Raw genomic sequence first — 15,366 nt, 5'->3', positions numbered from 1 at the left:
TAAAAAACCAAACCAGAATTTATTGAAAGCAGGAACACCATCACTCAGGAAGACAGTATGTACAAAAGTCTTAAGAAAGGGAGGATAAAACAACTTGAAAACAAGTCAGTCTATGCAGGACAGAATTAGTAATACAAAATATAACCAAGAGCCATACAGAAGGAGGCTGTGTGTCCACAGGCCTGGAGATGAGAACACCGGTTCCCAAATTCTCAGAGCACAGGTCATGATCCTTTAGGGCAGAGAGGCTGTTGAAGCACAAAGGTCTCACCGCTGACTTCTCATAACTAGTCCTTGCCCTGGGCATAGGTTAAACACAGGGAACGAGGTCACCAGACAAGTTACACTTGTCCTCCCGAGGCTCCCATCCCCATCAGATGCAGTTGGCAGACTCAGCAGGGACCACTGGATCAGACAGCTTAGAGACAGTTACTCTGGTTGGTCACGTAAAACCCTAGACTACTCTAAGCCCTACGGTTCCCTTATCTAAACTCCCATTAACTAGAGAGGTAGAGGTGCAAGACATGGAAGCTGCCTCCAAGCAATTTTTGGTCTTTGATAAACAGGAATAAACACAGAATGTTGTCCCACAAATCAGCATGACAAGAACTGCTGGGCACAGCAAGTGAAAGATTCTGGGGGCCCCCTTAGTAAGCCCGTCTCTTCCCTGCACCAGAGGAGAAACAGGAGGGGAAAAGGGAGACACGCATGTTCCAATCCGATCCGACATGCCCTGCTGTCTTCTCATTTGTGGGTCCGTATGGTGCTGCAGATTTGGGCCAGCCGGTTCTAAAAAGCAGAGTTAGAAGGTCATTTAAAGATAGCCCGAGGATATGTAAAATGATAACCATTGATAATTTCCTACCATTTTGTCTGTAATTTGCTAAGTCCCCCCTATTATTATGTTATCTTTCTTTTATTCTTTAAAATAAAAAATAAATAAATAAATAAAATAAAGATAGCCCGAGGCACGTATGCCTAGCCAGCCACTTACAGTCCACCCAAGAACAGGTCTGAGTGAATCTTTGCCCTTCCATCCTCTATTCGTATCACGTACTCTCTGACCTTTCTGAAACTCAATTTCCATCTGAACAAAGGAGTAAAATATAATCTTGAATGAGATAGTGAAAGCATCGCATGAGTATTTGGGAATAGTGGTACTTAAATATAACACAAGAGTTGGATGGTTGAGTGTGTGGGACCTTCGTGTGTGTGTGGAGAGGAACCCAGCTCCACCCTTGTCCCCTTCCTCGGGTTCGCCTTGCATGGACCCCGCAGAAGGGTGGGACTACAGCGTCATGTTTGTATCACATGACCCCATCTACCACGCAAGACCACAGATAACTGGACCAGGGAGGTTTATCAGACCAAAGCTGGGCTGTAAATCCTTCCTCTTGAGAATTTAAACTAAGACAGGAAACTGAGCAGGGTTGGCACTGAACAAGAACATTAGTGGTTCCCTGAAGGCACACACAAGTCAGTGTTAAGGGCGAGCACAAGGGCCTTAGGGAGAAGGTTATGTGCTGAGGGAGAATGAACACGTGCAGAGAAATGAGGGTTAGGGCCGGGGCTAGAGATGGTGACCCAGCACAGACTTCCATAAACCGCTGCTGGTGGTCCCCAGCGCTCTGAAGGCCTGGCTGTTCAGCTCTTTCTTCGATTCCGTGGGACCCACCCTCCTCTCCTCCTTGGCTACTGTAAGGAGGTTCCAGTTGGGAGGGCCCAAGCATACCCTGGTGCCAACTGCCTGACTTTGTTTTAGAACTTCAGTGCCAGGCACTTGGGAATTGACCAAAACTCTACACCAGGGACTGAGCTGCTGCTATTTAAGTACAAAATCTCTTGGGGGGAAAGAGGTGACATGGCCTTAAGTATCACCTGCAGGTCAGACCCAAAAGATAATCTTAAAGAGAGCGAAACCAAGAAAGGTGCTAGAGGCCTTCCATATGTGGTGATGAATATGAGACTCACCGAGAGCTTCTTAATGTTTCCTAAGGCCTCTGGGTCCAGTTGTGCAATATCGATCCTCTGCAAGTCACTGGCCAATAACCGCATGCTCTGTGTGGAGAAAGAGCAGGTTCAACTGGCCTGTCCTTTCTCAGACAGGAACTTCCACCCAGCAGCCGAGGGCGCCCCAGGGGTCCCTCTGATATCCAGGGATGGGCAAGACGGAGAAGTGGCAAGGTAGGCAGGAGGGGTGTTAGCCCTAAGGAGATAATGACGTCGTCAGTGCTCTTACTGGCCTCTGGCGGGATTATCTGGGTACAAAGGCATGCACAATAGCTTAGAAATGCCATGCAGACCACAGAGTCCTCTCATGAGGACTGAGCTCATGTGAACTTGCTCTTCTCAGCCCAGAGAAGCCAGGCTCGGCATGCTTCAGAATCCCGAACATTGTAGATTTGAAGGTACAGCTCAGGCCACCCTTGTTAGACGAGGTCCCTTCCTCTGCACTCCCTTTAGGATCTCTATTAATACACATATCACAGAAGTTATAATTGAGGACCTAGCTCTACTGAACTGGGCAGGAACCGTGTCTCCACTTCGGGTCTGCTGTAATCACTGGCACTAGTAGCTGATAAACAGATGGAGCCCTGAGTCAGGCAGGGACCTTCCCAGTCTGGCCCTCTGAATGGAGAGAAAACGGTTCTGATGGAGATCAGGACCCACGCAACTGAGAGGACTGTGAGGGAGAGCGGCGGACAGTGCCCAGGACAGAGAAATGCTCCAGCGAGCACTGCACGTTGGCCTGGTTCCTGGGGCAATACTTAACCGCGCCGCCGCCCACTGGCACAGTGAGGGAGATCTCTTTGCTGTCAGCGAGAGGGCTGCCATTGACAGAGATGTTGTAAATCTGCTCTCTGGCTGCTGGAGTGCGCAGGCCAGGGGTCTTGAAGACTCTGCAAAGCAGAAAAGATTGGTGAAGACGGTTTTGCAGACTGAATGATACCAGACGCAGTGAGCCCGTCCAACTCCCAGCTGGTTTCAAGCTGCAGCCTTCAAATCACACATTTCTAAGCAAGTAAGTTCTAAATTTAGGGAAAACTTTTTTCTTTAAAGCAACAATGACTAAACACAGCTGGAGAATGGAGGTTGTAATTATCAAACATGCATCTAGCAAAAGTCAACCCTTATCTGTGTAAATTTTAGGACCAAAGCTCCACATGGGTGCCAGTCATCCACCCATCCACTGAGCCAGAAATAACCTAGTAAATGTATTCCCAACTGGCTAAGTGTTTCTATCAGAGGAACTTCCCAGGGTCAAAGGAAGAAGATGCCGATTACATCATTATACTAATCTCCAACCTAACTTTCTCAATGCTTAAAGTGTAGCTCCTGTTTTCCCTTAAATGTCTCTTGCTACATGCTGGTATGAACAATCAGGAAAGTGGGGATTAAAAGTAGAAAGTAGCCACGCGTGGTGGTGCATGCCTGTAACCCCAGCACTCAGGAGGCTGAGGCAGGAGGATCTTTGCGAGTTCAAGACCAGCCTAGGCTACAAAGTGAGCTCAAGGCCAGCCTGAACTGCATAGTGAGACCCTGTCTCAAAAAGACAAAAAAAAAAAAAAGAAAAAAGAAAAGAAAAGGAAAAAAGTATTCCTTATTCTCTCCACACCAGAGATAACCACTTCTTACTCCATTCCCCAGGTAACCACTCTTAATTTCTATTGTATTTTCCAGAAAACTTCCATGTACATGAAGCAAATGGGATCACATATTACACACTGTCCAGCAACCTGCCTGGAGAGCCTGTAACCATGTAGCTTCTTCCCTGGAGCACATACACATACAGAGTCTTGTAAGGACTATACTGTTCAACCAGCCCCTATGGAAGGTATCATCTTGTGCTGTAAACATGCTCATTCATGTTGGCCTCCAAAAAGGCAGCATCAACTTCCACTCCTACCAAGAGTATAACAAATGCCTACCTAGCTTTGAAGAGCTTCTGACAAGGATCAGAAGAAGTCAAAAGAACCACACAGAGGTTTCCTAATCATCACAGGCCGAATATCCTCCTTTTTCTAATCAGTCAAAGAATCATTGTGCTACTGAGAACAGTGGGAAACTGAGAGGGCTCCCTTGCCGAGGCTCAGGAGCATTTCTCACACTCTCCTTCTTCTCAGTGCTACTCACTGCTGGGCTCCCACCTGCATCCAAGCACTGCTCACCTGGAGTCAAACCGGGGTGTCATGCCTGGAGTTGGCTTCACCATAGACAACTCCAATCGGCCCACAGCTGGGGTCACAAGGTTGTCATAGCTTGGCCTACAGGTAAGAAACAGGCATGAAGTATGTCAACTCTCAGGTGCAATGAGAGCAGAAGATAGGGAACACACGGAGAGCACTGATCATGGCAGACACTGACCCTCCCAGCCACCTTCAGAGATAAACACTATTCATGTCTTCATTTACAGATGGGGAAACTGTGGTACACAGTTTAAAGAACTTGCCCAAGAGGACACAGCCAGGTAGGGAAGAGCCAGACTCTGACCACAAACAGTCTGCCTCTAGCCTTGGCAAGGCAAAGGCTCCCAGCTGGAATTCCTGTCCTGCTGCCTCCTGCATCCAAGGAGAAAAGAGGTGCTCTCTCCTTCAGAAACGCATGCATCTCAACGCCTACTTCCCTCAGCTGTGCCCTTGTGCTCTGAAACAGTTTACAGTGGAATCCAGCATAATCAGTTCAAGCCCACGGACCTAGGCCATTTCAAGAAAGCCACTTATGGGAAAGTGACAGCCACTCTGTGGCTAATTCTGGTAGCTGTACACGTGGACCATCAAGTAAGTCAACATAATATCAAGTTCCTACTGTACTCTTCTCAGCCGTATTTTCCCTTTCTGGGTTGAAAACCAGTGGAAGCAGATGCACGTGCCTGGAATCCTAGCTACCAGGAAGGCAAGAGGATTGTAAGTTCGAATCCCGCCTAGGCAAGTGAGACATTGTCCAAAAGTTAAAAAACACAAATGGCTGGCCATGTAGCTCAGCAGTCCCTGAGTTTAATTCTTAGTACTGCAAACAAAGTAAAACAACAAAAAAGTAGGGGAAGACAGAATGTAGCAAAAGCCCTGGAGAAGGTATTGGTGTAGGCCACTGCTAGCTAACTCGTGCCATACTATATAGAGTTCTCCAATGAACCCAAACTGTACCTAACTTTGGAAAACCTGTTACCTTTTGCCTTTTCCTTGTACGGACTGGGTTCTCTTCTTAGACGGAGGACATCTTTTGGCCTGAAATCACAACCAAGCAAAACTGAGGTTATACAAAGCCCAGCAAAGGTATGGAGGGTTAAAAAAAAAAGTAGGCGGGGGGACCAGTTCTGGAAAGGAAGATTAATACTGAACACAAGAAGGTCCATCTCACAGAATGACTAAAAAAATTCAGAACGTAAGTAATCAACTTATACTGGCTTATGCTGGACTTGGACTGGCTGGCACTTTGAAATCGATGATTGGGACCAAGATTAAAAATAAGAATCTCTTGAACTGATCGAAGCCTGGCTCACCCTCACTACTTGCCAGAAAGTGCTGCTGTGGAGGCCACGCAAGCCATTTCGGGTGCCCAAGCCACGGAACCCCTGGCAGTTCGCCCTGCCTGAGTCACGTCTGATTCTTGCTCCTCAATGTCTGATGAATTTTTTTTTTTCCTCTTTCTTTTTGAGACAGTCTTACTATGCAGTTCAGGCTGGCTTTGAGCTCACTTTGTAGCCCAGGCTGGCCTCAAACTCGCAACGATCCTCCCGCCTCAGCCTCCTGAGTAATGGGATTACAGGCGTGCGCCACCATGCCCGACAATACCTGGTGACCTTCTTCTCTCATCTTCCAAGCTGGATCCAATTTTCCTCCATCTCTAGCTGTTCCTTCACAGTCTGCCTGAGGAGCCCCTTGCCACCTTCCTCTGGTGCCCACCCTCAGCTTCCCTCCCTTCACGCTCTCCCTGCACAAACTTCTACCTTGGGGCAAGCACCTAGAGATCCGGGAGTCAGTGGGTCTCCCAATCTCCTCTCTTTGTCTGAGCTCCAGGCTACAATTCCCATCTGGCCTAGATGTCCTGGAAAAACCTTAACACTCAGCAGGTCAAGCAACTGGCACTTGCTCCCACTCACCCTAGCCCCCAAACTACCACTCTGCCTCCTGGGCAGAGCCCGTGGGACATCCTCCAATGTCCCATGTTTCACTAGATGATCCCTTTCTGCCACCAATCACAACCATTCTCCTTTATAAAACATCTCAAAACCACTTATTCCTTCCAGTCACTGCCTCAGTTTAGCCTGCAAGGTTTTTTTGTTTTTTCCCCTTCAATTTACCCTGAATTCCACTTTGAACTTTTGTTTGTTTGTTTGGTTTTTTGAGACAGGGTCTTGCTATGTAGTTTAGGCTGGCCTTGACCTTGTGGCAATCCTCCTGCCTCAGCCTTCCGAGGTGTGCACCACCACACCCAGCACTTTGAAATATTAATCTGATGTTACCATTACGCATCTGACTGAGCAGAAACTTCCAAGCCTGGCAAACAGGTCATCTATTATCCTGCCCCTGCTCTTTCCGATGCCCTTACAGTTTACATCCCCACCACACCGAACTCCTTTCTGTTCCTCAAGTGGATACTTTCCTAGTTCTACATGGACTTTCTCCCCTTTCTTCTCCGGCTAGCAGAACCTCCATCACCTTGAAAACACTGGCTGTGTCCTAATGAGGACAGGAAAACTCACTGGCTTCCTCCATGTTCTACACACTTGGCACAGGTTTCAGCGATCACTTTTGTTATTTGCCACTTAAAGGGAGATCTTTTCAACCAAACCTGGAGCCCTCAGGGGACAACACTGTTTCCTTAAATTTTTGCATTCATTTATCTCTTGCTAGCCCTCCTAACCTGAATTCCTACTTACTCTTGTAGTTTGAGAACTCTTAGGCTTATTTCCTTCTTCTTCTTCTTCCATTATCATTTCATCCACTTGTACTACCTTTCGTTCTATAAAGAAACAGATGTAAAAGCATGTGATCTCTGATGGAACAACCTTCCATGCATTCACATTTCCTACAGGAACAACTTATACAATGTTAGGCTGCAATCAAGAGACAGATATCATGCACTCTTCTTTCTCTTTGGCGGTGCTGGGGATTGAACCCAGTGTCTCCTTGTACATGCGAGGCATGCAAGTTCTGCCATGATGCTACATCTCAAGTCCCAGAAATTCAGTTTTTTAATTTTAATTTTAATTTTTAGTCTTTTTTGAGACAGGTTCTCCCCATGCAGTTCAAGCTGGCCTTGAGCTCACTTTGTAGCCCAGGCTGTTCTCGAACTCGCAACAATCCTCCTGCCCCAGCCTCCTGAGTGCTGGGATTACAGGCGTGCGCCACCACACCTGGCTCACTTTTTTTAAAGAAGAGGGCTATTTATTTATTTATTTGTTGGGGTTTCTGAGACAGGGTTTCACTATGTAGTTTAGGCTGATCTTGAACTTGCTCTGTAGCACAGGCTGGCCTCAAACTTGCGGTGATTCTCTTTCCTCAACCTGCCAAGTGCTGGGATCAGAGGTGTGGACAACCATGCTCAGCAAGAAGACAGTTGCGGGCTGGGGATACAGCTCAGTACTTGCCTAGCGTGCACAAAGCCCTGAGTTCAATCCCCAGTACCATAAGAAACAAAACAACAACAACAAAACCCAACAAAAAAGCATTTAAGAAGAGCTGTTTAAACAAAGGAAGCCAATCAGAGTGCTTGCAACCCCACATGATGGCTCACGGTTGTTAGAGACAGCATGAATTCTGATTAAGACAGACTTGGGCTTGAGGTCTGGAGCTACTACTTACTAGGTCAAAAGGCTTTAATAAAGTGTTCTAGTTTCCTCATCTATAGCAGGGGGCTATCACTTTATAGGGATATTATGAGGCTTGGAACATATTCCACAAGGATAGATTGTTATTGTTATTACTGTATTCCGAGACCCTAGAAAGGTACCTTTAGGTGTTAAGTATTTGTGGAATGAATGAATGAATCTACAGTCCAGACACAAATTAAAATAAGTATTAATTATAATATGATTTATAAATTTTTATTACAATGGCCTTAAAAGAGATGCTTCATTCCCTCTAATAAATCCTTCTCATGCCTCTTTAAAAAAAAAACAAAAACAAAATTGTCTTAGGAGAAAAAGGGAGTATGAAGGATGTCTAAGCTGAAAGATTGCAATATCTGTCTGTCTGCCTATCTATCTATCTATCTACCTACCTATCTATCTATGTCTTACTAGGCAATTAAGGCTATCCTTGAACTCACCATGTAGCCTAGGCTGGCCTCAAACTCATGGTGATCCTCCTGCCTCAGCCTCCTGAGTGCTAGGATTATAGGAGTGTGCCACCACACCTGGCTAGATCCCAATTTTTAATATTTAAGGGGCTGTCTTAAGGAAGTTTTTATGGGGCTCTATAGAACAGAACTAATATTAATATACATACCATAAAGAAACTTTGGTTCAAAATTAGAAGAACTTTCTCACCATAACCACTGTCTGATAACAAAAGGCAGAATGTTTCACCACTAAATATATATAACCAGGAGCTGGACAATCCTGAGTAAGGAATTCTACAGAGAGAGCTCATGTATTTATGTACTCATGGGGGTAGGGGGATTGGACTAAAGGCTTTAAGCTTTTTAGCTTCAACTTTGACACATTAGAATCTCTCTGTCTTTTAATAGTTTACAGTATAATGAAGTTCAGTGGTCAAAAAAGTATAAAAGCAATTTTAACTGTTAGTTAACATTGGTCCTGGTGGATTCAGTTTCAAGGAGTAAAATTAGAAGACCCTTGTCACCAATGACAGTTAAGCAAAACCGACAGAACTCAGGAGAGAAAACTCATATGCTGTCTTCACTCTGCAAGGCAATTCTGATGGAAGGCCAGTCAGGCCAGAAGTACACAGTGTTCCTGGCCCTTGTCAGTGGAATAAGGTCCCTTGCAAACCAGTCCCACATCCAGGCGGGTCACTTCTGTCCTCACTAAGGTTCAATACTTCTTGAGTTCTGGGATTACGTGTGGGTACCACTACGTCCAAGTATACACCATGCCTGGCTTCAGCACAGTTGTTTGTTGTTTATTTCCTCTTTCCATTTGACTGTAGCTCACTCATCAGTCTTCCCCCTCTACACACACACACATCAGTTGTATGAGATTGGTTAGTATGAGTCCTACACACAACTAACTGAATGCAGCAGATCAAAACAAATTTTTGGATGTACAAGATTGAGGACCAGACAGAGACAAGAGGGCCACCAGTGAGGCCCTAATTCCTAGACTTCAGGTTCCGTCTGCTCAACAAGGGCTTTCAAAAGTACTCACTTTTGGCAGATTTCAGGGGTGTCTGAATAGCTTCTGCTGTTAATTTGTTTATTTCTGTGATATCCACATCAGCCTGTGACAAACAGCCAGGAAGTACCAGGAAAAACAGCATATTAAGGCAAACAATAATTTAAAACACCTTATTTCCTACATGACAAAAGATTATTAAATGTTGCAATATAGTGAACTTCCATAACGTGATTATCATACAACTCAAGACCTAAAACACTGCCAATAACTTCTCTCCCTCAAAGGTGACCAGTCTTCCTGGCCCTGTAATTCCTCAGAGGTAATCACTATTATTCCACTTGCTTAAAACAAAGTTTATGTATCTGTAAGTATGTTCACAAATATGAAAACTGTAATTAAATTTTTCGGTGGTTTTGCTTGTTTTCTGACCACGATTTATGGTTGTACTTAAATTTGTTTTTAACTGCTATATACTAGCCCACTAGATGATTACATCATAATAGATTTATCCATTCTCCTACAAATAAATTTTTGCCATTACGAACACTACTACTTTGAACTATCTTTTATGTGACTGTTGCATTTGATGTCCAGGTTTTCTCTCGGCTACACACTTGGGAAGAACAGAGCACTATAAGGGCGATACCAGTTACATAAATGTCAGTCTTAATATTACGCCAAACTGTTCCCTAAAGTGGTTAGGCTCCCACTCATCTGCAAACAAAAGCTCCTAATGGTTCATGTCCCATATAACATTTGATGCTCTGTCCGACTTCTCATTCTACTGCATCTCACTCATGCTCCTGGGTCCTTCAAAAAGCCTTCCCTGCACTAATCATTCTAATGAGACTCTGTTATGGCTGGGACCACCCATATGTACAGGTAGAGTTAAGAGCAGGGATGATTTGTAGTCTTTTCCTCATGGGATGCATGTAAATACTGGAATAGTTATTACAGACTGGGAAAGACCCGGGTATGTGTCTGGGTTGGTTGGGACTATGTGCAGTACTCAGAGGATTCTGAGGCTGTTGGGACTTACAGTGCTCTAATAGATTGGTAATGCCTACCATAGTGGATAGAATGAAGTGGTGAAAATCCAATCAACTTTTTGCCATCTCTGCTAACAAGTGGCATATTGTAAAGTCGTCACTGGTGGCAGGCCACAGACACTATACATAATAGTTAACACATCAGGTCTAAGATTGATGGAAGTAGCAAGGCCTGTTTACAAGACTGCCCCATGGCTAGCATCTGGGAACTTGGATTTCAGGACTCTTACCATTCTACGGTAAGAGCAGCTCACTAAGCCTGGTGTGGTGGCACATGCCTATAATCTAAACACTTGGGAGGCTGAGGCAGGAGATCATCTAAAATTAAGAGGCCAGCCCAGGCTACATAGTGAGTTCAAGGCTAGCCTGAACTATATAGTGAGACTCTGTCTCAAAAAACAAACAAACAAAACCCAAAAGAATAGCTCAGTGTGGCAGTATGTCGTACAAATGATATAATTCATGCTCAACATCTGCTTTGTTCTGCTAGGCAGAAGATGCATAAGAAGCTCCCAGTAAAAAGCCTTGTCACTGAGTCTCTAAAGAGCTTTTCAGGCAGACAACATTTCACACATGTTGAGTTAAGCATATCGTGTGTGACTCCACTGGAACTGGACTGCTGGGACTATCCCCCCCCATATACTTTTTTCCCTTTGCTGAGCTTGTATCTTTCACTGTGATAAATGATTGTCATGAGTGTGATTATATGCTGGCTGAGTCCTGTCAGTTCTTAGTGAATCACCAAACTTGTAGTGGTCTTGGGAGCCCCCAACACACCTCCCAGATAAGAGCTTTTGAACCAAAGTGTCATTCCTTCACTGGGTTTTAAATACATTAGGTAAAGCTAGAATTCTCTCAGCCTGTTGTGATGAGTGGATCTCAGATTACACCAGGAGCTCTTATTTATAGGTCTGTATGCCTGATTAATTTAAAAAGAGGAATACAGGAATTTATTGACTGTAATGTTGGAAAGAGTCCAGAATCTCACAAATACTAGGCTAGCACTCTACCAGTGAGCTACACCCTCAGCACCAAATATTGTGTTTTAAAACATTAGATCCGAATCTGTGTAGGGTAGATTTAAAATGGGTCATAGAAACAAAGAAAAAGAAACCAAGGAGTAAAAGTGCTCTAATACCTTCCCTCTTTTTTGAGACGGGGTCTCACTGTGTAGCCCAGGCTAACAAAAGGTAGTGTTTTTGCTGAAGTCATTTAAAAATCATAATGGGTAGAAAAGTTGTAAGCCAAGAACTGTGAAGAAAACCTCAAAATATAGTCATCCTTTGGAATCCATGGGAATTACTCCCAAGACCACCTGAAGTTACCAAAAATCCACAAATGTTTAAGTCCCTTATATAAAAGAGGGTAGAATGGCAAATAACTTAAGCACATCTTACCGTCTTTTGTTTTGTTTTTTTTGGAGATGGGGTCTCGCTATGTAGTCCAGGCTAGCCTTGAACTCACTTATATAGCTGAGGCTGGCCTCAAATTAGAGGTGATCCTCTTGCCTCAGCCTCCTAAATTCTGGGATTACAGGGTGTGCCACCATGCCCAGCTCTTATATATTTAAAATTACCTTAAGATTACTTATAATACCTAATACATTGTAAATATTATGCAAATGTCATCATTCTATGTATTTTTGTTTTGTTTTGAGAGAAGGTCTCACTGTGTAGTCCAGGCTGGCCTTGAATCAGCAGCAATCCTCCTGCCTCTGCCTCCCTAGTGCCAGAATTATAGGCTTGTACCATCACACTTGGCCTATTCATTTACAGAATAAGAAAAAAAGTCAGTACATGTTTATTATGGATGCAATTATTTCTCTCTAAATATTTTCAACCTATGGTTAGTTGAATCCTCATCTGAGGAATTCACAGATAGGGTCTGGAGGAAATGTGTACCATAATAACACACTCTCTTTTTAGGACTCAGACATATTTGGGCTTCATGTACCCAGTGTCTGATACAACTGGAATTTTTAAGTTGACAAACATAATGTCCCTATGTTGCTGGGTGTGGTGGCGCACACCTGTAATCTCAGCACTTGAACTGAGGCAGGGGGATCACTGCAAGTTACAGGTCAGTCTGGGCTATAAAGTAAGTTCAAGGCCAGCCTGAACTGCACAGCGAAATCCTGTCTCAAAAAGACAAAAAAAAAAAAAAAAAAAAAAAAAAAAAAGATAATGTCCCTATAAGGAATCTTTTTTACAGTATGTACTAAATTGGTTCAATTTTGTGATTGGATTAATCTTAAATTAGCCAGCTCAAAAATAAGATAGGTCACTTACTGTTGCTGCCTCTTCCAGGGCCTGTTTGTTTCCTCCAAGAGCTTTAAAAAGAAAGAACATTATATTTAGTTACTATTAGATTTGAACAATAAATCATTTTCCCAGTTCAGTCAACTATCTTTCTGTAACTGGACCAGATTAAGCTCTTGGCCCACATTGAAAAACCTTCACAGTCCTGTCTAGTCTTTCTCCAAGCGTAATTCTCTCAACTTCTGACCTATTATTCTATGTTCTACCGCACCAAGGTTCTTGTTATTTCCCACAGGTGACACTGACTCTCATGACTCAGTGACCTAGGACAATACTAAGTATTTCCTCTGGCTAAAATACTCCTGTGCACACAAATCTGTAATTCACCCTTCAGAACGCAGCTCGAATGTCACCCCCAAAGTCTGCTTATGTTCCTTCTGCTATAACAGATTTTGGCAAATAAAAAAAAATTGCAAAGCACAAAATAAATTGCTAAGTAGCTCCCCGACACATACCCCCAGCATACCCAGCTACTCAGAAGCTACTCAAAGTTGTTTAAGTGCCCACTCCTGCCTTGGTTTCTTTTTTTTTTTCTTTGAAACAGAGTCTCCCTATATAGTGCAGGGTGGTCTTGAATTCATTTATGTAGCTCAGGCCATCCTCAAACTCACCGTGATCCTCCTGCCTCAGTCTCCTGAATGCTGGGTTACACACGAGTATTGGGAGTACAGGCATGTGCCTCCACGCCCAGCTGACAGTATCTCTTTTGTATGATTCTTATCATATACTTGAAATTGTACCTAAGTTTTTAATAATCTTTCCCCTCTAACCCATAAGCTCCCAAGGACAGAGACAATGTCTGTTTTATTCCCTGATGCATCATCAGCACCTAGCACTACAAATGTGACATATTCAACTTTTGTGAGTGAATGCATTCAGTAAATAAAACACCAGTCCAAAGAATCATTAAAATCCTATGTGAACATCACATGCATTTCTACCCAGTACGGAGACTACATACTGGGTAATTATTAATAATAAAGAAAACAGAAAAAGTGAAGTTAGCACAGAAATTAGTATAGAAGTTAGTACAGAGCTGGGCCTGGTAACACACACACTTATAATCCCAGCACTTGGGAGGCTGAGGCAAGAGGATAGACATGAGTTGCAGGCCAGCCTGGGCTACGTAGTAAGTTCAAGGCAGCCTGAACAACTCGGCAAGACCCTATCTCAAAAGAACAAACAAACAAACAAAAAAACCCCCCAAAAGTTAGTACAGGCAGAAAGGACAGCTCTTGCATTCTCTTGAATATTTAATAAGGGAGTGGGAAAAGAAGTTGGGATTTTTCTCTGATCAGAAAAAACTCTCCTGTCCTTATACTTTACAACAAAATATAGTGGTTTTTCTTTTTTTTTTTTGGTAGTACTGGGGATTGGACTCAGGACTTTTACACTAAACTACATCCTCAGCCCATTTTTACTTTGAGACATAGTTTGGGTAAGTTGCTCAGGTGTGATTTGAACTTGCAATCTTATTCCCCAGCCTCCCAGAGTGTCAGGGTTACAGGTGTGTGCCACCACTCCCACTTTTTAAAGGGACAATTCCCACAAGCTACAGAAAGAGCTGCTTGCAGTAACTCTCCCATCTGAGCTCTAATTAACTAAGTCATTTATTCATTCATTTGTAAATGGTTAGGTAACACACACGAGTATTATTTTGTGAAGTGAAAAAATTATGTAAAATTTACATTTCCGTGTTCATAAATAAATTTTTATTGGAACACAGTCCATTCATTATACCTGTTTTGAGTAGTTGGACATAGAACCCTCTGGCCCAAGAAGAGGAAAATATTTGCTGCCTGACCCTTTGCCGGGGGTGAAGGTGGACACTGGAATGCAGTTCGGGCAATGGAGACAAATGAAGCAGGGAGCTGAGACAGGGAGGGGCCCGGAGCAGCAGGGTTGCAACTTTCCACGGGTGGTCATGTCAGACCTCATTCAGCAGGAGACATTTGAGTTAGTCCTTTCCCAAAGCTGTCAGGATAACCACATACGGCTACAGACCGCAGCCTGGGCAGACTAGAAGCTCTTACCAAAGTATTCGAGCCAGTTCATCTCGCGCAGCGCCTTGGGGAGCCGCAGGATCTCGATGTTGTACAGGTTATCCACCTCCTTGAGGAGGTTCTGCCTGTCTGACTCAATTTGCTTGATTCGCACTTGCACTGCGAGAGGGAAGAGATGAGAGGACACGGTTCACTCGGCGGGTAAATTCGCGCTGCCGGCGCCCCAACCCTCCAGCACCCCGCGATCGACGCAGGCAGCCGCGACGGCCGGAATCCGCCCCTTACCTTCACGGTCGAAGTCCTTAAGAAACGAGGCGAGTTTCCGACTCCGTAAGGAGTTGGTCTTAGCTGCCCGACTGCTACGCTTTCTAGGAGCCATGGTGCTTGGGTGGAGGCTGCGGAGAGCAGGGTACTGAGACACAAGGGGTCAGCGGAGGCGGAGAACGTAAGGGGGTGCGAAAAGGATGGGCGGGAACGTCCTTCAAAGTCTGGGTATAAAGAAGTCGCGAGGCACTTACCTGCGGATGCCGCAGCAAACACGGAGAAAAAACTCACTGTCTTAGCTGAGCCCGGCAACTAACCGCCAACCAATTTAAACCCAACTACCACAGACTGGCGAATGAGATGTCGCTGCCTTAAGACGGTCCTATAATATCCAATCACAAGGAAGTCCCACTACCAGGCTGCCAATCCAT

General features: G+C 44.3%; 1 protein-coding gene across 3 annotated transcripts; it reads right to left on the bottom strand.

Moving 5' to 3' along the window:
- Positions 1-15,324, bottom strand: Cdca8 (cell division cycle associated 8). 3 transcript variants are annotated; one of them, XM_013519695.1, is made up of 12 exons: positions 15,190-15,324; positions 14,957-15,083; positions 14,702-14,830; positions 12,639-12,679; positions 9,332-9,404; positions 6,881-6,963; positions 5,167-5,225; positions 4,170-4,265; positions 2,774-2,900; positions 1,972-2,058; positions 995-1,087; positions 1-789 (listed from the first exon to the last, which is right to left on the bottom strand). In XM_013519695.1, exons 2-12 carry the CDS (start codon positions 15,048-15,050, stop codon positions 745-747), a joined length of 927 nt encoding a protein of 308 aa, XP_013375149.1. In that variant the 5' UTR covers positions 15,051-15,083; positions 15,190-15,324; the 3' UTR covers positions 1-744. The 3 variants fall into 3 exon arrangements, with proteins under 3 accessions (XP_013375149.1, XP_005395272.1, XP_005395273.1); XM_005395215.2 differs by having other exon boundaries at positions 14,957-15,066; positions 15,190-15,321; XM_005395216.2 differs by lacking the exon at positions 995-1,087 and having other exon boundaries at positions 14,957-15,066; positions 15,190-15,311.
- Between the last annotated feature and the right edge of the window lie 42 nt (positions 15,325-15,366).

Source organism: Chinchilla lanigera, unplaced genomic scaffold, assembly GCF_000276665.1.
Source record: "Chinchilla lanigera isolate Chin_1 unplaced genomic scaffold, ChiLan1.0 scaffold00051, whole genome shotgun sequence".
NCBI classification, from domain to species: Eukaryota; Metazoa; Chordata; class Mammalia; order Rodentia; family Chinchillidae; genus Chinchilla; species Chinchilla lanigera.
Note: the sequence above shows the minus strand (reverse complement) of the source record. Positions and strands in the feature narration are given on the sequence as shown.